Source organism: Crinia signifera, chromosome 2, assembly GCF_055691185.1.
Source record: "Crinia signifera chromosome 2, ASM5569118v1, whole genome shotgun sequence".
Taxonomy (NCBI): domain Eukaryota; kingdom Metazoa; phylum Chordata; class Amphibia; order Anura; family Myobatrachidae; genus Crinia; species Crinia signifera.
The window spans coordinates 223,283,404-223,303,966 of NC_139218.1; the positions used below are offsets into that span (position 1 = coordinate 223,283,404).

The window sequence follows — 20,563 nt, forward strand, 5'->3', positions numbered from 1 at the left end:
TCTAATGTTTCAGCAAACGCTGCAAAAGCCAAATATCAGCTTACAAATCACATTGTTTAACTTATTGTGAAATTTATTAGCTCATATGTGCTTTGTAATAATTCTTATCTATTACCCATATGAATATGCAGACCCCAGGGGGGTCTCTATCATTCCCTCATTTTGTACAATAATTAAACATGATGTCATGTTCATTCGCAAACTACATATTGCATACATGGTTTTAGCTGGACTACCTAGACCAGGAATACTCAGAATAGGTGAGAGCATCATACAGTAAAATCTTCCTAACTGCAGAAGAAACAGTCTAACTTAATAGTGATAGTGGATATTTCTCTGAAACATTTTGCACTTGTCGCTCGTGTCTCAGAGGGCTGATGACCATTCTCTCACATCCATCAGGCCAGACTGATTCTCTGCTTTCTGTGCTCCACCATTCCTGAGTTTCCCAAACCAATCTGGTCATTGCTGATTTGCATTTCTTCTGGCAAACAGAGAACATACACATGAGTATATTGAAAGTGACATACTGTAAGCAAGTAACAATATTTCTATAATATTTAAAGCAAACATCGCTATACCTACTATATGTCCCATAATTCCTGTAATTCATGTTGCTGGATTAAGCTAAATTAACCATCCTGAATTCCCTTTAATAATCTGCTTCTTCAAATCCTTGACTCTAGCTGTGTTCCTCTATAGCAGGGCTCCTCAAACTATCTTTGTCTGGGATCCCATCAGGAAATAAAAATAATGACTGGACCCCAGCAAGTTACTGCAGAAGGTCATAACATCACATGTGTAGTCAGCAGACAGCACATGCATGGCAGCATTTGTGGAGGCACAGAGTGATTGGAGGAGTCTAGAATAACAGACAATTCAACAGATGTTCCAGACTCCCTGAATCACTGACTGAGATTAGAAAAATAATCAGCCTGATGGGCAGCAATAGGGAGTTATGACCCCATGCTGAGAAAGTCGGGACCCACTTTTTTTAGAACCGCTGCTCTATAGTATCTTTAATTTACATCAGACTGGTAATTATAACATGCTCTTGGTACAGCCAAACACATATCTGTTTTTTTAGCTGCACGGTACCATCTGAATATTTACAAATAATTTTGATCTGTGGCACTGACATAAAAATAATCCTTTTTGGTCATTCTGCTTATCAGAATGTCTACCTAGTCTATTAGCTAGTGAGGAGTTACAAAGATACCCAGTGATGCTAATATTTATCAACTCTATAGTAGTTAATGGGACTCCTAACCAACGCTTGGATCCCATGCCTTGAAAAAGATAGCTAGTCTATCGAAACCGGTTGGCCAGAAGGGGACCAGCGCAGTGGATTCCATCCAAAGGGAAGGAGAACTTATCAGGGCCTGTTTTGTTTAACCACCCATGCTATTTTTGTCTGCAATTCTTTGTAGACCATCATATTTGTCTTTCCTTATGCATAATAATAATAATACATTTGGACAGGACAGTGAATTTGGACCTCATACTGAGGATCCGGAGTGCCTATGGTGACTTCACTGTCCCTCCCTATGCGCTATTTTCTGACAATATTCCTTTTAATTGATAATAATTATCGTTTAAACAGTATATCACTATTGTTGGGTATAATTTGTTTCCTTTTTTGGTACCCCATGTGGGAGGACTGTTTGGACCCGAAAGACCATTTGATTTAGAGTTTCAGCACTCAGAAACATACCAAGGTCCTTTTCTGTGGTAATGCATGGATCTTGACTTAAAAGGGGAAAGTGAACAGACCCAGCAATCTCTTAATTTTAATTTTTGCTACTTGGTAATGGGCCTGTACTATTTGAGTCAGCCCATGTCTGAGGCTTCTCTGCTTTATCAGAAACGTAATCAGGTATCTTCATTATCATTACCATAAACCATATTACTGTCACTTATCGTAGCTGCTAGGCACAAAATACAGCCTCAGACCCTTATTAGGTTTGGGCCTTAATAACATTTTAGCAAACTGCATCGTTGAACTTAACTTTCAGCTTTTGAGCTTTGCAGATGTTGGAGTAGTCAGTTTGGACTTGTAGTTCAGGCATATACTGCAGTTCTGTGCTCTTTGGTACTGTAACTGCTTCTTTCTTTCTGTGGACTTGTCATTGCAGCTTGCTTTGCTTCAGCATCTGCTAGATTGTTTTCTTTGGTCTGGTTCCCTGTGTGTGCTTGTATCTTTATGATAGTTACTTTGTATGACTTCATCAATGCTTGGAAAAGTTTTTTTATGAGGTCAGCGTGCTGTATCTGGAATCTGTATAAAGGTTTGCTGTTGTGTTCTTCGCATGTTTCAATGCTTTAGTGAGGGCCACAAGTTCTGCTGCTTATGCTGACAGCTGTACTGGTAAGGCTCTAGAAATCACCACCTCACTCTCTGTGGTGACATCATAGTCAATGTAGGGTGTGCCATCTTCATAATATCTGGACCCATCAATATACAGTTCATAATGAGCATTGGGTATGGGGGTGTCATGGACGTATGGGAATGTCTGAGTCTCTTGTTTCATCAAAGCAAGTCAATCATAGGAAAAATTTATGACATGAATATTCGCTTCTCACCTCCACCTTCTTCCGAATCTACTTCCATTCTCTGGGCTGCTGTAGATAAAGGTGTGCTTGTAGAAGGTGCTTGTTCCAATATTCTCCCCCATTTTGAACATTTGATGTTCACACGAGAATTGTTGGTGGGTTAAGATGCATCTCTTTATTGTCGCATCGGTTGCACTCAATATGGAACTTCATACTTGGTGAGTCTGGCTGCTGATAGGTGCTTAGTTCTGGCTTATTGCAGAATTTCAGTTACCACATGTGGTACTTGTATAGTCAGTTCATGATTGAGAACAATGTCTTTTAATACAGCCGCAGGTGCTTCTTGGATAATATTTTCAGGCTTGAGCAAGAGGTCTTTGTTTTGTCCCATGTAGCTGCGTAAAGACTCCCAGTGCGTGTTCCTTTTCCTTATGACAGTAGAGGAAAAAGGATTTTGAATAGTCTGTAAAGCCTAGAGCCAGTGAAGAAGCTATGGCTGCCTTTAGTTGCTGAATCACTTGAGACATTTCTTCATCTGATGGGCATGGACTTCTTTGTAACATCGTACAAGGTTTGCATATAAACGGATGCAAGAGGGATCCAGTCCCTGCAGGCCTAGGAATGACCTTATTTGTTTAACAGTCTTTGGTACCTTGGCTTGCAGTATGAGCTTATACCTCTCTTCTGTCAGGTATCTGATGCCTTGAGAAATGCAGTGGCCCAAGAATATGACTTTGTGTTTGCAGAGCTGTAATTTGTCTTTCGATGCCCTGCAGTCTTGCTCTTCCAGGAACTTGAGTAGGGACACTGTTTCCTTATGGCATTTTGGCTTTAGTTGTTGTGGTTAACAGGAGGTCATCATCACAAGCTGGGTGTCTTCTGTGTAGAGGGGTCTCCAAGCCTGGAGAACCAGTGACATGCAGTTAATCATGTACAACAGTATTGTTTGCTAACAGTTCTTGTGAGTCTTTGATGATAAGCATAGAGCAGAGTGCATTGGCCAATCATTCACCGTAAACCAGGCCCCTGATGGTGGGATCTGATCCAGCAAGGTGTGTCGATTTTAGGCACAATGGGACAGTTTATTAGCAGTCTTTCAATGACTTCTCTTGTACCAGTCTGTATTGAACTTCACCAGAACCGGTGACATCATATTTCTGGACAGAACAGGTGTATTGCTGTGGAGATCTGCACTGCACAAGGACACCAGACCACAGGAAGGCTTGGACTTTTTTGCTGATGGCTGCTGGCTGCTGTTTGTTCTGTGGTGAGTGGACATTGCAGTTGCATGCTGACATCCAATATTCATTCTTTTTTTTTTTTTTTTCAAATCGGGTAGCATGGTATCAGCAAAGTCTGCAGTAAAAAAACTAAAAGAGCACAGAATACAGCAACTTCTATTTCTGGCATATAGTTTTTTTATACTATTTGACCTTTATTTCATGCCTGTCTTTGATGCTTGCATAAATTGCAGAATATCAGCTCCTAATAGGTTAACACAACATGTTGGTGATGTGAGGAATTAAACTTTGTATGGGCGTTCATTTATCATTGATAGGTTAAGGGGTTGGCTTACTCTTCTGGAGTAGGAGTGTCTGTCCGCCCACCCAAGTACCTTTTAATGTACTTCCTCATTTAGTTCATTTGATATTTCTATTTCACACACAGACATTACACATAATTGTATTACTAAGAGACTGTAGTTTCTGCCCTGTGTGAAGATCAACATGGAGTACTGCGTCTTCATACCTTCCCACGAGGTTAGTCAAGATGTTCTTTTTCCTTGAATATCTATCTGTGCTAAAACATTACCTTTTGGGTTTATTTGATGATCAACTATAAGGTCTGTCCCTAAAGTTGAACAACATTTTATACGGACGCTTTGTTCTAATACATATACATATTTCCTCTTTTCTATATTTTTTTTCCAACTTCCTCTAAATCTTTAAAAATCTGTAATTACACTTAATATTACATATGAACAAATTTAATTCAGGGCATAAAGCCGTGGTTCCCAAACTGTGTGCCTAGGCACCCTGGGGTGCCTCAGGACACTTGCAGGGGTGCCTTGGGTTGGTGGACCAGGATCAATTCATATTAGTTATGTGCAATGTAACAGGCAAAACAGTGCTGGTGGCTGCTAATTATAATATATGTAGACAAACAGGAGCAAATCCTGTCCCTCACCAGATAACTGTGACACATAAACACAATGTACATAATTTTATATATTTTCTGAATAAGAAACATTTGGCCTAGGGGTGCCTTGAAAACATTTTTATGCTAACAATCTATAGTTAGCAGCATTTGTCATTATAGTGTTATACTGTACCATTTTAAATGGTCTGCTTCTGACAATTTGCTCTAAATCTATTCAACAAAAATCTACACATACACATATATATATACATATACATACACATAACAATAGCTTATTATAACTAAATTCTAGAGGACTTAACAATATTAAGCATTTCATTCAGGTCTTGGAATTAGTTCCCATTTTTTATTTTGTGTCACAGGAAGCATCTGGACTGTGAAATACATCTCTGTCTTTTGTATGTGGTATGAGTTCTGATTGCGCTACACTGAGTAATATTGTGCTCTGGTGGGTTCATTTATCACAATACTGTAAGTACTTATTTACTTGTTGTGATACTGTAAGTCTCAAATACCCAAATAATCCTGTAACCCAGTGGTTCCCAAACTTTTTCAGTCCAAGGCACCCTTTGGGTCTCCATGACGTTTACAAGGCACCCCTAAGCCAAAATAATTACCGAACTGTCCCTTTTTTAAAGTAGTTGGAATAAAACAATGCTAAAATTATTATTAGCTTGCTTGTAAAAATAATAAACATAAATTCAAGAAAAAAATATATTTCTTTAATTTGATTTCTTTCAAAGAACAATTGACAGCACTCGTTAACAGGAATAATATCAAACAAAATAAACAACAATAACATTTATTAAAGAGTGATCAACAATGACAACACTTATTAATGGGATATGTGAGCCTGTTGTGCACTACACAACTTTTCAAACCTTGGGATCAGCTTGGACACGGCCACCCTCATTTCCTGTTCCACATTGATTTTTGAACGATACTTGCTTTTAATTACAGCAACTGCTGAAAACCCGGCTTCACACAAATATGTTGTGGCAAAAGGAACAAGGATTTGTTGTGCTTTAGCACTGAGCATCGGATATTCATCTTTAATGGATATCCAAAATTCTTGAAGTCCCATGCTGCTGAATTTTACTTTCAAGGTCTTGTCACAGGAAAGCTCAATTAGTTTTTCTTCTTCTACAGAAGTAAATTCTGTTGGGGCGCTAGTATTGAATGGATCTTGGATCCATACAAACTTTTCCATATTTTCGGGAAAATATTTTTCAAACCAGTCACTGAGGTTTTTTAGGTGCTGCTCAAAAACTGATTTAAGTTCATGTGTCAAACAAACATCATTGGATGTAACAAACTGATGCAACATGGGGAAACAGTCATCGTAACAGTCTTCATTTACTTTTCTTCTCCAAAGAAACAATTTTTTCCTGAATGCTGATACCTTCTCTGAGAGTTTCAGAATGTGGGTGTTGTTTCCCTGAAGTGAGAGATTCAGTGCATTCAGTTTGTCAAAGATATCACAAAGGTAGGCTAACTTGGACAAAAACCCGGTATCCAAGTAATTATTGGCACACTCGTGTTCTTCCTCAGCAAGATAGGAGTAGAGTTCCTGGTGTAATCTATAAACACGAGAGAGTACATTGCCACGGGAGAGCCATCGTGAGCTGCAGTAGTACAACAAAGATGTGTGCTCAGAGCCCATATCCTCACACATTTTTCTAAAAAACCTTGCCTTCTGTGGCCGAGTCTTTATAAAATTTACAGCTTTCAATACACTTTCCATCACTGCATTCAGTGGAGGACTCAGATGCCTTGATGCAAGTGCTTCCCTGTGGATAATGCAGTGGGTCCACAGTGCATCAGCAGCTTTGCTTCGTATGAGTGCCTGCAATTCTCCGTAACAGCCAGACATAGAACGGCCACCATCAGTACAGACACCACAGCACTTTGTCCAGTCTAACTGGTTTTCACTCATAAAAGTGTCAATGATCTGAAACAAGTCTTGTGCCTTTATACCGGCGGTTATAGTTTTACAAAAGAGAAGGTCTTCCACAATATTGCCACAATCTATAAAGCGTGTGTAGCAAATCAGATGAGCATCCTTATTGCTGTCTGTTGCCTCATCTAGTTGCAGTGCAAAATCCTTCCCTTTCATTTTTTCAATTAACTGGTCCTGTAGATCTTCAGCCATATGTTGGATTCTGCGACTGATGGTACTGTTTGATAAAGGTACCTTCGAAAGCAGTTTTCCAGCTGATTCCCCAACCATAATGTTAACCAAATCCACTGCAGCCGGTAGAATCAGTTCTTCTGCGATGGTGTGAGGCTTTTTACACATCGCAATTCTATGTGCCACCTTGTAGGATGCAAGCAAAGCATTGCTTGGTATGGATGCTTGCTTAAAAAATGAGCCTTTTTGTTCTTTTAATTCTTTTAGCTTTCTGATGAAGAAATCACGCGGTTTCTTAGCCATGTTAGGGTGATTTGTCTCCAAATGGCGTCTTAGTTTGCTTGGAATCATGCTTTCTGCTGATAATATCTTCAGGCAAAGTACACACTGTGGACGCTCTTCATGGTTGACATCTACAGATGTAAAACCGATGTCTAGATAAGAATCGTCGTATCTGCGATGTTTCCTTTTCTTTCCAACTGCACCACTGGTCTGTGGTTCTTCATCCTTTTCTTCACTACCAGTCTTCTTTCCAGTGTTCAAAAACCTTTCCATTTTTTGTGCAACAAAATAATTCTGTACTGGAGCAATCACAATAAATGAATTTAAGTTGAAGGCAAATCCTTTGTAGCTTCTATCCGATAAGTTACTGTAAATTGTGGTTCCAAAAAGCAACACCATAAAAACAGGGGAAATGCTACAGGTTACAATTATAAAATCCATACACCCCCTTACTGATAATTTAGTCACACAATTAAGGCTGAGCAATGGATCATACGCAGTTGCTTAGCATACAAATATAGGTAACTAGGTGTTATAGCGAGGTTGGTGGTTTGTAGTAGGATGAAAGAAAAGACAGTTAATTTGTAGCCATTTCGAGTAGCTGAGCAAAACTGATCCTCTTAAGGGGCCTACACACGGGGAGATGCAGGTAAGCGTACTGACTGATGCTAGATCGCTCAGTAAGATTGCTCAGCACACAGCAAACACTGGCCCTGACCGATTAATATCCCACATGGTGGATATTAATCACTGGGCAATATCGGCGTGCAGGTCAATGCATCACTATCACTATGGTATTTTGTAAGCAATCTAGTGAGATCACTTACAAAATGCCCCTAAACCACTACGTGTGAAGGCCCTGTTAGCCGTGACATATCGACGCAACCAGGGAAAGAACTCTAGGGGCCAAAAGTAAATTTTTAACATAGATTTCAAACAAAAAATACAATGTGCAATTGCAAATTAACAATTCGTCAGAAGCAGAGAACTTAATCTTACAATGGTACCTCATTTATCGATTTTGCTTAAAATGGGATTGACACCAAAAATCCCCTTCTATAAATAATAAAGTACAGGTTTGGTACGATTGGTAGGAATATGCATAAACTGGGTCAGCCCTTTTAAGCCACCGGAAACCCTTGCACTGTTGTTCCTACCTGACTAGGCAAATGTGATTTTACTTGTGAAAGCAGGCAGGATACTGGAATACTGACATCAACAGATATGCCAATTCCAAAATCCTGACTGCCGGCATCCTGACTGTAAGTATAGAGTGGCTTAGACTTCTCCAGTGGTACTCCAGCCCTGCGTCTGAATCGCATCACCATACTTTAGTATGGCGAGTGTGATTCATGAAGGAATGGAAAGTAATGCTTTCTACTCCATGGCGTTCAGATTCACCATCTCAGAAGGTGGAAATCTGTACATCGATGCAGAAAAGGCAAGAATGCTAAGTGCCCTATTAAGCAGCACCTAGACAACCCCCCTTTGCCAGCTTGTAAAAGTCACTTATAGCACTGTAGCTCACATACCCAGTGGTGCAACAAGTACATTTTTCTTGGTGGTACTCAAAGCACACGCTGTAGGTGTGGACACATGGCATGAGGGGGGTGTGGTGACACAAAGCTTGAGGAGTAGCTACATGACAATAGGAGCGCAATGCCCATTACACATGACGCCACACACCATAATGTCCATTACACATAATGCCACACACCATAATACCTATTACACGACGCCACACCGTAATGCCCATTACATGTTATGCCCCACATGTATAATACCTTGCAGATGAGGCTGGGTTCAGCGGCGATAGTGTGGAGAAGGAGGCTGGATTCAGCGGCGGTAGTGTGAAGGAGGAGGCTGTGGTCAGCGGTGGTGTGGAAAAAGCTGTAATTGGCTTCTGCAGCTGTGAAGAGGAGGCTCTGGTCAGGACAGAGAGTGACAGCATGGACAGTCAGAGTGATGGCGGGGACAGTCAGAGTGACGGCGGGGACAGGCAGTGGGACGGCAGGGACACCAAGAGGGATGGCAGGGAAAGGCAGTAGGATGGCAGGGACACCAAGTGGGACAGCAGGGACACCAAGTGGGACGGCAGGGACAGGCAGTGGGACGTCAGGGACACCAAGAGGGACGGCAGGGACAGTCAGTGGGACGGCAGGGACAGTCAGTGGGACGGCAGGGACACCAAGAGGGACTAGGACATTTTTCAACACACCCTGTACGTTACCTCGTAATTTTTTTTGTTTGCTATGTACGGCGCTGCAGACACTTTGTGGCGCCTTATAAATAAATAAACGTACTACTACTACTAGGACAGCAGGGACAGTCAGTGGGATGGCATGGACAGTCAGAGTGACGGCGGGGACAGTCAGAGTGACGGCATGGACAGTCAGAGTGACGGCATGGACAGTCAGAGTGACGGCATGGACAGTCAGAGTGACGGCATGGACAGTCAGAGTGACGGCATGGACAGTCAGAGTGACGGCATGGACAGTCAGAGTGACGGCGGGGACAGTCAGAGTGACGGCATGGACAGTCAGAGTGACGGCATGGACAGTCAGAGTGACGGCGGGGACAGTCAGAGGGACGGCATGGACAGTCAGAGTGACGGCATGGACAGTCAGAGTGACGGCATGGACAGTCAAAGTGACGGCGGGGACAGTCAGAGTGACGGCATGGACAGTCAGAGTGACGGCATGGACAGTCAGAGTGACGGCATGGACAGTCAGAGTGACGGCATGGATAGTCAGAGTGACGGCATGGACAGTCAGAGTGACGGCGGGGACAGTCAGAGTGACGGCGGGGACAGTCAGAGTGACGGCGGGGACAGGCAGTGGGACGGCAGGGACAGGCAGTAGGACGGCAGGGACACCAAGTGGGACAGCAGGGACACCAAGTGGGACGGCAGGGACAGGCAGTGGGACGTCAGGGACACCAAGAGGGACGGCAGGGACAGTCAGTGGGACGGCAGGGACACCAAGAGGGACTAGGACATTTTTCAACACACCCTGTACGTTACCTCGTAATTTTTTTTGTTTGCTATGTACGGCGCTGCAGACACTTTGTGGCGCCTTATAAATAAATAAACGTACTACTACTACTAGGACAGCAGGGACAGTCAGTGGGATGGCATGGACAGTCAGAGTGACGGCATGGACAGTCAGAGTGACGGCGGGGACAGTCAGAGTGACGGCATGGACAGTCAGAGTGACGGCATGGACAGTCAGAGTGACGGCGGGGACAGTCAGAGGGACGGCATGGACAGTCAGAGTGACGGCATGGACAGTCAAAGTGACGGCGGGGACAGTCAGAGTGACGGCATGGACAGTCAGAGTGACGGCATGGACAGTCAAAGTGACGGCGGGGACAGTCAGAGTGACGGCATGGACAGTCAGAGTGACGGCATGGACAGTCAGAGTGACGGCATGGATAGTCAGAGTGACGGCATGGACAGTCAGAGTGACGGCGGGGACAGTCAGAGTGACGGCGGGGACAGTCAGAGTGACGGCGGGGACAGGCAGTGGGACGGCAGGGACAGGCAGTAGGACGGCAGGGACACCAAGTGGGACAGCAGGGACACCAAGTGGGACGGCAGGGACAGGCAGTGGGACGTCAGGGACACCAAGAGGGACGGCAGGGACAGTCAGTGGGACGGCAGGGACACCAAGAGGGACTAGGACATTTTTCAACACACCCTGTACGTTACCTCGTAATTTTTTTTGTTTGCTATGTACGGCGCTGCGGACACTTTGTGGCGCCTTATAAATAAATAAACGTACTACTACTACTAGGACAGCAGGGACAGTCAGTGGGATGGCAGGGACACCAAGAGGGACTAGGACAGCAGGGACAGTCAGTGGGATGGCAGGGACACCAAGAGGGACAGGGACAGCAGGGACATCACACCCCTGCTGTGGGCCTGGCACACAGCCCAGCACTCACAGCGTGGCTTTTACAAACCTCCTAGACACCCCCCCCCCCCGTAGCACTTAAAGCAACTGTGTGGCTTTACAAACTCAGACATAACCCCCCTAACCCCCCTCCCCCCCCCCCAACTGTCAAATGTACTGCCACTCACCAGATATGATCAGCAGCAGCCTTCAGGAAACACACAGGAACGCAGACGCACCTCCAAGGAGCCCCGGATGTCCTGTGCAGTCTACCCATGTCCAGTGGCTGCACAATTGATTGACACCCTCCAGGGAGCCAATCCTGAGGGAGCGAGCGCAAGCAGTCCTCCCCCCTCCCCTCCTGCCGCGCTCACTCCTGCACCCGGGCCGTCCGGCGCACAGTGACAGGAGCTGCCTGTCACTCACTGACGGCACCCGCTCCTGCTTCTAACTGCGGCTGCGTGTGTAGGGACTCTGGCGCCGCGGCTCCCCTGTCACAGCGTCGCGGCACACCAGGGAGCCGCGGCGCACAGTTTGAGAACCCCTGCTGTAACCAATAACCGTGTATAACCTGGCTCCCCTTCCTTTCTTTATCTGCAACAACCTGACAATCGGAACGCTCCATTCAAGTCCTGCTCCCTCTCCAATGGATCGATCAAATCCAATGAGTGTGGCCTTATCCACTTGCGGCGAGGCAGGATGTGATGTTGTGCAAGGAAGTATAACTGTGTATTACTGGCTTCGGATTTGTTATGGATCTGTCTAAGGCTGCTGTATGAAAATCAACAAACCCCTTCCACCATCTCAATCTATCTCTATGAATGAGACATTGACCAATAGTACCTGTGAGAGTGCTGCTATTTTGAATGCATTTAAACCCCAAGAATAAACGCGACCTACAACCTTTTTTCACAAATTCTGTCTCTAAATGGCAACCAACAATAATAACAAAATCTACTACTTTGTGTTCATCAGTGACCTGAACAGTTGACTGAATTTATACTGGTTCTTTGATGTCAGCCGTTATTTTTGTCTTAAAATAATGCCCACTAAAATTATTAAACCAAAATACAATACTACATTTACAATATGAACAAGGTGTGACATGGAACAATGTGACAATGTGAATTTGCAAGTCTCCTTTCTTTATTCTCTATTAAAAAACCTCATTATATTCATTTCAAAAACCTCTGTTTCAAATATGACAACCCAATACTAGGAAAGTTTGTCTGATCACATCATTTTGTACATTAACTGTAGTTTTAAAATCTGTTGGTCTTGCTACCGCAATTGTGATTCTCTTTAATAATCTTTTATCTTATAACATAGGACTATACTATTTTTACACTTTACACAAGTTCCACATAGTGACATAGGTCATAGAGACTACTATTCCATAAGGGCTATGTCCTAATTGGTTCAATATAACACTGTGTACACACAGCACAATTTAGCATGACATTTTAGATGACACTGAACCTTATTCACCTTAATATTTACCAGACAGTCAGACAACACAAAACATGTTTACAGATTTCCTTTACCGAAGTGATACCACAGGGTGTAATCTTTCATGCTGGTTCCGTGAAGGTAACCATAGTTCATTCAACATTTACTTTAGACAGAACAGTATAAGAAACATTTCTACTGTCACAAAAAACTATTTCAAAATACAATGCATTGTTAAAAATGTGTGATCTGAATATTTCGGGTTAAAAAATGGCGTAAAAAGGGTGACAAATGTATAATTTGTTCTATATAAACGTGGCTAGACTGATGCACAGAGAGGGTCTGACTAAGCAACAGTGATCGTAAATCAACCAATCTTCTGTTTGCTTACCCGGGGTTGTCAGAGTCTCCCTGCGTTATCCAGCATAGAACTGAGACCATTAGATGCCTCCCCTTTGCTTGCCATCCCGGACTTTGCAGCCCCCATATAATAGCGTGAAATAATTACCTTCGATATATTCAGTCACCTCTGGTTTACCTTACCTTTACTGATCTGATCAGGAGAATACAAGAATAATAAACAACACAGGTTCATCATTGCAAGTATTCTATCGTTTATTTGCACGGACACATATTTGTACATAGTAACAAAAGCATGGACCTCCCTTCAGGGGTAGGTCTTACAGGAAATTCATACATATTCATTATGACCCTCCTCAATGGGGTTGGGCTTCAACCAGAATATTGGTTCAAACATGATTTGCGTAGCAGACGTGCACTTCCATTTTGTAACAAAGGAGTGGTCTTCCAGTAAACTGGATTACCCTAGACCTCCCATATTCCTGCCCCCTAATGCTGTTTGTCTGGAAAACACCTAATGCCTTACATAGGCAGAAATCTGCTTCTAGCTGCCTCCTGTGGTCACTGACCACTGTCTGGAAATACAGTACTTCCTCAAACCTGGGTGTAACTTCTAATGTTTCAGCAAACGCTGCAAAAGCCAAATATCAGCTTACAAATCACATTGTTTAACTTATTGTGAAATTTATTAGCTCATATGTGCTTTGTAATAATTCTTATCTATTACCCATATGAATATGCAGACCCCAGGGGGGTCTCTATCAGCAGCTTGAGGGCCTTCATTGGAGGTACCACAATAAGACCTCCACACTCCATTTCAGAGCACTGCCTACCTTCCAATTTGACTGTTTCAGTGGTCTTTTGTATGTGCACAATACATAAAACGTAAGACAGCTGACAACTGCACTGCCAGATCATTAAACTAAACTGTGACTGCTATGGGGAAGGGGGAAAGCTAAATAGCTCTTTGAAAATGAAATTTCTGGATCCTTGGGCCAAATCCAGAGTTGAGTGATGAGCAAATTCGCAAATCAATGGATTACCAGGTGACCGCATGTGTACACGGATCGTATTGTGCATGCGCAAACCTGAATAGCAACAACAGAAAATGGATATTGATCATAATGCAATGTTGACAGACGTTGGCTCACGTATTATGGGAGTGTTAGAGAAAAACACAGGACATGCCCAGGAATTTTAAGGGAGAGTCTGTGTCAGCAGTGCCGGACTCGATCTGTCTGTCTTATGCTGTGTACACACTTGTACAATCTGCATGAGATCCAGATGAGATTTTGACTATATAGTCAAAATCTCATCTGGATCTCATGCAGATTGTATGGGCTTTATCCCAAGCGATCCAGATGCGTTCAAGATGCGTGCTCCCATATCTCAGCCAGAAAGTCTTGGCTGCATAGACTATATAGTGCAGATCTGCACTATATAGTCTAAATTGTATGCAGATAGTCTAAAGGTGCCCATATACGTAAAAACTATTATATATATATAATACGATGAGATGAGATCTAGTACAAAAAGTAGGTGCAGCACATAATTTTTGTACTAGATCTCATCGCAAAACCAAGACGCAATGAGATGCGATATTGTATACAATGATTGTAACATGTATGGGCACCTTAAATTGTAATCTCATCTGGATCTCAAGCAGATTGTACAAGTGTGTACACAGCATTAGTTGGAAGGGTCAGATTTACTCACATTTGCATAGACTGGAAAAAAATCATTTGATGATGTGGGAATTACGTATTGGTTGTGTGTGTGGATAGCGATCTGCAAACAGATTTGCACTGGGCGTTTTCTGTCTGGGTGGCAGCCATCTATTCGCAGTCATCTGTGGTAAGGTCTAAATAGCCCAACATTTCTATTGTCTTCCATTTAGATGAATAATAAAAATATGGAAAGGCAACTGTATGGTTAAACAAATAGGATAGGACAAACAGGGCAATAAAAAAAAAGGATTACATTTAAGAAAACAAAATAAATAAAAAAAAATAAAGAAATTTAATAAAAAAATAAAAAACACACACACAATAGATTCACCAGTATACAATAAACTAAATAAAATACAACTCAATATGGAAAAAGGAAGGTTTATTGAAGATGCAAACAACATTTAAATACCACTAAACAAATGAACCATGGAGATATCAAACAAACATAAAATGACTGTTAAAGTACAATAACTTTTCTAAAACTGCCCCAAAATTTTTCACATACATTAAGGCATTTATTGGCATATATAGGAAATACACACAGAGCGATTTTCACCTAATTTCTAAGCGATCTGACGAGATTGCTTAGAAATAGAGCACTGATCGCTCCATGTGCATAGCCCTGAGTTCTTGTGAGTCTTTCCTGCTAGATCATGGGGCTTTGCATATAAATAGTAGGCAAAGTTCCACTCTGCACAGATTGTTCAGCACACATCGCAGGTGTACCGCGATGTGTGCTGAGCGATCGTGCTTTAGCCCATGCTCAGCACAGGCTTCCCCGTCACCCTGTGTGTACGGGGCATAACACTTCACTGGAATAAATGAACAACAAACTTGTATATAAACAAAACTCTAAATTCACATTTTTTTATTAGGAGGAACCAAATTAGAAATCTTCAGGAACTGGGCTTCTGTGGAATGTAGCTGGTGTATCCGCAAAGCGCTGCTTTGAACCTCCATTTTTTTCCACCCATTCATTTAAGGTGTAAAGTGTTGATGATTTCTTTCCAGACCTAGGATAATTCCTACAAGGCAATACTACAGCACATGAGGCAGAGAAGATTTGATTGTAAACAGCACTTTGAAGGCTATATTAGTAACACTACAGAAATCTAACAAATCTAACAAAGAAGTGAACACAAGAAGTAACATTTTTCTAATACCCCTTTCACATTGCCAAAATAACCCAGGCAAAGCACCAAAACTTATAACCTGGGTCAAGCAACCCAGCATTTGACCTGGGTTAGAAGAACGGTTAAACCTTGGTCGCCCTCTGTATAATGGGCGACCCAGGTTTAATGTGAATGTGTTGGACCCAGGATTGTGATCCCGTGTCCGACCTGTGTTTATGATCTGAAAGGGGTATTAGTGGCTTGTTTGTACTAAATTGTCCATTATATTTATTTTGCCCATGATTGCACTATTGTGTAAATCAATTAGTTAAAAAAAAAAAAAAAACAGGCCTGGAAGGTTTGCCTAGTGTGTTGGCAGCTTCTCTATGCTGGGCTTAACTTTTTATATATCAGCATGACAACACGAGAACGCAGCTGTGATACTCATCGTCCATAACTACATTTCAATTGTGGATGACCAGCCCCACTCCTTATCAGTTTTATGGGGGTTTGCTGAACTTGTGTTATTTATAATAATAAATAAAAATTAAAAAAAAAAACTGGAAAAGTGTGAGCAAAACTTCTAATTCACTCCTCCAAACTAGCTTCCCCCACAGAAATTATTGGTTGGTTTGATCAGCAGCTGTTAACCACTACAAATAAAAATGTGGGGAGTCCAGGGATGGAACTAAGGTTTTCAGAAGGACAATTCCACCAGCTAAATAGTAGAATTTATTACCCTTGGTTGTGAATGCCACCAACCCATTGATCTTGAAAGGTGAGCACCCATGTAAGTTTACACCCAAAGGAGGACTTTAGCACACATTACTTGAAGGGATGACAAAGTTGTAAAAATGCAGTTCCAAAAACTGCCAAAACACACAGTTTTATTAGCAGACCACTTTGCGCTTGTGTAACATGTTGATATGAGGAAGGTTTGAATCATTAAGTCTCTTATTTCTTCAAACAAAAAATGTTGCTAAACAAATATTTGTTCCCAACTTGAGCCCTTCAGGAGAGCTCATTAGACCATATGATAAATTCTTGCACTTACTAAATAGCAACTAGAGTCCCCTGAAAGCCACCACTGTCTTTGATTAGGCTACCTGAGGTGTGTTAAATGGGTAAAACGGAGTACCTGCAAAATGGAAATGTGAAATCTAGCAAACACTAGTACCCCTTTTACACAGAGGCAAAAACTGGGTTTCGGACTTGTCAGCATTGGTGTAAAAGGGGTACTGACCCGGCTCGCACTTACACCAATGGGGAAGCCCAATCTCCCGACCGTAGCATCCTGTGGTCAGTATGGAGGTTGGGCGGGGGGCACTCACAGCCTCCACTGCTGTACTGTACAGCAGCAGAGCCAGCTAAAAGGTGAATGCCTGTGTGCGGCATCCATACACCTTGCGGAAGGGTGGGAGGGCTAGGGGGTGCAAGGAGGCTGGGAGCAGCCCAGGTTCCCCAAGCGCAGCAATTTGAGATGATGTCATCTCCGAGCACCGCAACTTGCACCCATGTGCAGTGTAAACAGTGCCGGCCTGGGAATATTCCGGGTTGGCATTGCAGTGTAAACAGGGAAAATCCCGGATCCGACCCAGATTGGAACCATGTTCCAATATATCAGGTCGGATCCAGGATTTTGATGTAAAAGTGGTATTAACTCGTCTGAGAGACAAGTGGGGGTTATTTTATTTTGGGTTACTCCACAAACTTAGGTGTTTGTGAAAGCTGCTATAGCATTTGAAAAGAATATGCAGATATAACTACACTTTGTCTTTACATTAACACCTAAAAGATCCCTTGAAGCATTACCATGGGTAACTGCTTTAACCATTTCCACATTTCTATGTTTTCAAGCATTTGTAATAATAGTAAGGAATGTCACAAGAGGCTAAGAGAAAGGTGTTTTTGCTTTGCATACTGTACCTCCTGGTAAAATTAGTTGGGTGCTGCCAGGTCTGACTGTCTTTGCTGTTAACTCGCTTCAATAAAGAGTCCAACTCAAAACATGGATCTACATACGTAAGCAGAGAGACAAGCATGCTGAACAATAACAAAATTATCTGAGGAGATATGAAAATAATTACAACAAATTTAGGAAACACCATTACGTTTTATCATTAGGAATACAGTACTTTCAAAATCAATCAGTTCAGCATTTAGCCAAATGCTTGACTGAAATAAAGAACTAATTTTAGATATAAAAAGAGCCAAATTGGAAGACACCTGACAAATCACTCTGGATTAGTGTAAATGTATTTTTTTTTTTAATATTACAATGTCCCCTACATTCATCAGAAAACGCTCTGCACGGGATGGAATTACTTAGCTGACCTGTACAGAGCCACAGGTGGCTCACCTCTAGTATGAATTAAAACACTGAATGGAATCCATGCATCATCACCCAACTTCAGTGCCCAGCCTTGTTAACGCTTTTTCACGCCGAATAGATGCAAATCCCAGCAGTCATGAGTCAATCTATGTTATAGCAACACAATGCAACTTTGCAAACTGCTGCATTTGTCCAAGTGTCACACAACTTTCCCAAAATAAGAAACCACTTATTTTTTGCCAATCCCTAACACGTCTAACATAGTCCAACTTGCTATCTTATTAGCCACCTAGTTCACCATCAATTCCCCCCCACACTGGTACCAAGACTAACTGCAGGCTACAAGCAACCTTTATTCCATTTATTGGAAGAACTTACCAAAGATAGGAAAGAGAAATATGGTAGCCCAGGCACTATGGTGTCTTCTACCTTTATTTCTTATAAATTTAATTATAACCGATAAAAAAGGTTCTGTCATGCACTTCAGAATCTTTAAAAAAAAAAAAAAAAAATGATTGTCAAAGGTAGAACTGTGCTGAAGAACAGGGCGAGTTTACTTGCTGCACTACAATGTCTGTACGACATGTCTGCACTACAACCCCACAAAAAAAAAAGACAAAAAACTAGGGCTTCCAGGCTGTAGGATTCAACAGATATAGGGCCATATTCTCTAAGCTCCAAAAGTGATAAAATATAGAGTGATAAACAGCCAGCCAATCAGCTCCTGTCTGACATTTTTCAAACACAGTCTGTGACATGGCAGGTAGGAGCTGATTGGCTGGCTGTTTATCACTCTCCATTTTATCACTTTTGAAGTTTAGAGAATCTGGCCCTAAGTCCCCCCCAAAAACTGACCAACATCAGGTTGTAGTCCATGAAGTCCTGTAAAACAACCACAAACAAACAAAAAGACAAACCTCTGCATAGGAAACATTTTGGCCACTGCATTCCTTTGCCAGGCCCCTTTTGGCATGCTCACACGGGACCCCATTTTGGCTGAGAGAGATTCAAATCTCTCCACAGGGATAACAAATTCCACCCGTTGTCTCTGAGGGTTCCACCTCTGCAGCCCTTGGTCCAACCACATGTGAAATGATCTATTGCTAGAATTTCTATTTAAAGGTCAGAATAAGCCACTACATAAAAAATTTCTATAAAAGAGCTGCAACCTAACCTGTTTCTTGCTTTCCCATAGACTGCAACCCCAATTTGAGCCGAAATCTACAACTTCAAGTGCTAATAGTCTACTATCTGAACTTTGTCAAAACCCATATAGATCACTTCCGGTGGGGGCTGGGGATGATCGCATACACATGGAGCTCCGATCTCCCATTCACGGAGCTCCACCATCCCCGGCTTGCGGAGCAGCGTGGCGGCTGTGGCGAGCAGAGCGGAGGAGGTTGGAGGAAGCGAGTGCCGTGTCCCCTGACGCACGATGAGGTGGCACCCGGTCAGAGGCGCTGTGGCCTCCCTGGCAACACCATCAGGCGGCGCTGCGCCTCCCCGCCAGCAGCACCATCGGTCCGCGGAGACCCCCTGTATGTGCGATATATATCTGTACTGTCACTGTTTTTACTTGTTACCTATCTGTCTGGTCCAATCACCAAGTGGCGCCACTGAATGGCTGCCTGGGTGCTGTGCCGCTCAGCAAATATATGTTCCCCATGTCCAGTGTCCCTCATCAGGATACGCATATCTGTATGTGCGATATATATCTGTACTGTAACGGTTTGACCTGTTCCTATACTGGCTACTGCACAGCAATCCAAAACGAATTCCTAGTATACGCAAGTTTACCTGGCCAAATAAAGCAGATTCTGATTTTGAGATTTAAAAAAAGTACGAATTATAACTCACCGATAATTCCTTTTCTTGTTAGAGATCCCATGGCAGCCATAACACTGGTATATCCTCCCTTCTCCTAGTTCAGACAGAATGTTTTTCAGGGACCGCCCACCTTGGGTATAATAGCCTCCTCCTCCCTCTCCTCTTTGTCTTTCGTTTGTCTCCGTCTCCACCGGTTTCTGAAAAACACATATATCTGGGAGGGATCTAGATGGCTGCCATGGGATCTCTAACAAGAAAAGGAATTATCGGTGAGTTATAATTCGTACTTTTCTTTTACGATCCCCATGGCAGCCATAACACTGGGACATACCCAAGCTTACCACAAATGGGAGGGAGACCATGATATATGCAAGTAAGATTTATTCCTCTAATCAGTTCACCTTCACTGACAGAGCTTCATTTAACACATGGTTCCCAAAGTGGGCAGTTGTTATATCCAGGGCATAATGCCTGGAGAACGTATGACGCGACGACCATGTTGCCGCGAGGCATATGTCTTTCACCGACGCCTTGGCCTTCTTAGCCCATGACGTTGAGATTGCCCTAGTAGAATGTGCCTTTATGATAGAAGGTACTACTTTATCTTCATGTTGATAGGCGTACATTATCACTTCCCTGACCTATCTAGAAATGGTCTGTTTGGCTGGACATAACCCTTTCCTTGGACCTTCTGGGATGATAAATAGATGATTTGTCTTCCTTAGACTGGCTGT

The 20,563-nt window shown here is 42.7% G+C and overlaps 2 protein-coding genes across 2 annotated transcripts in view; both read right to left on the reverse strand.

The window, feature by feature from the left end:
• Nucleotides 1-5,548: 5,548 nt before the first annotated feature.
• LOC146058491 (protein FAM200A-like) lies at nucleotides 5,549-7,525 on the reverse strand. Its single transcript, XM_083170780.1, has one exon. It carries the CDS (start codon nucleotides 7,523-7,525, stop codon nucleotides 5,549-5,551), a length of 1,977 nt encoding a protein of 658 aa, XP_083026906.1.
• Nucleotides 7,526-14,920: 7,395 nt separating this feature from the next.
• The window catches only part of S100PBP (S100P binding protein), a 51,123-nt gene continuing 45,480 nt past the window's right edge, over nucleotides 14,921-20,563 (reverse strand). Inside the window, exons 5-6 of the mRNA XM_083173849.1 lie at nucleotides 17,597-17,684; nucleotides 14,921-15,583 (exon numbers count right to left, since the gene is read on the reverse strand). Coding sequence (XP_083029975.1) covers nucleotides 15,445-15,583; nucleotides 17,597-17,684 — 227 coding nt within the window. The 3' untranslated portion in view covers nucleotides 14,921-15,444. The remainder of the gene's footprint in view (nucleotides 15,584-17,596; nucleotides 17,685-20,563) is intronic.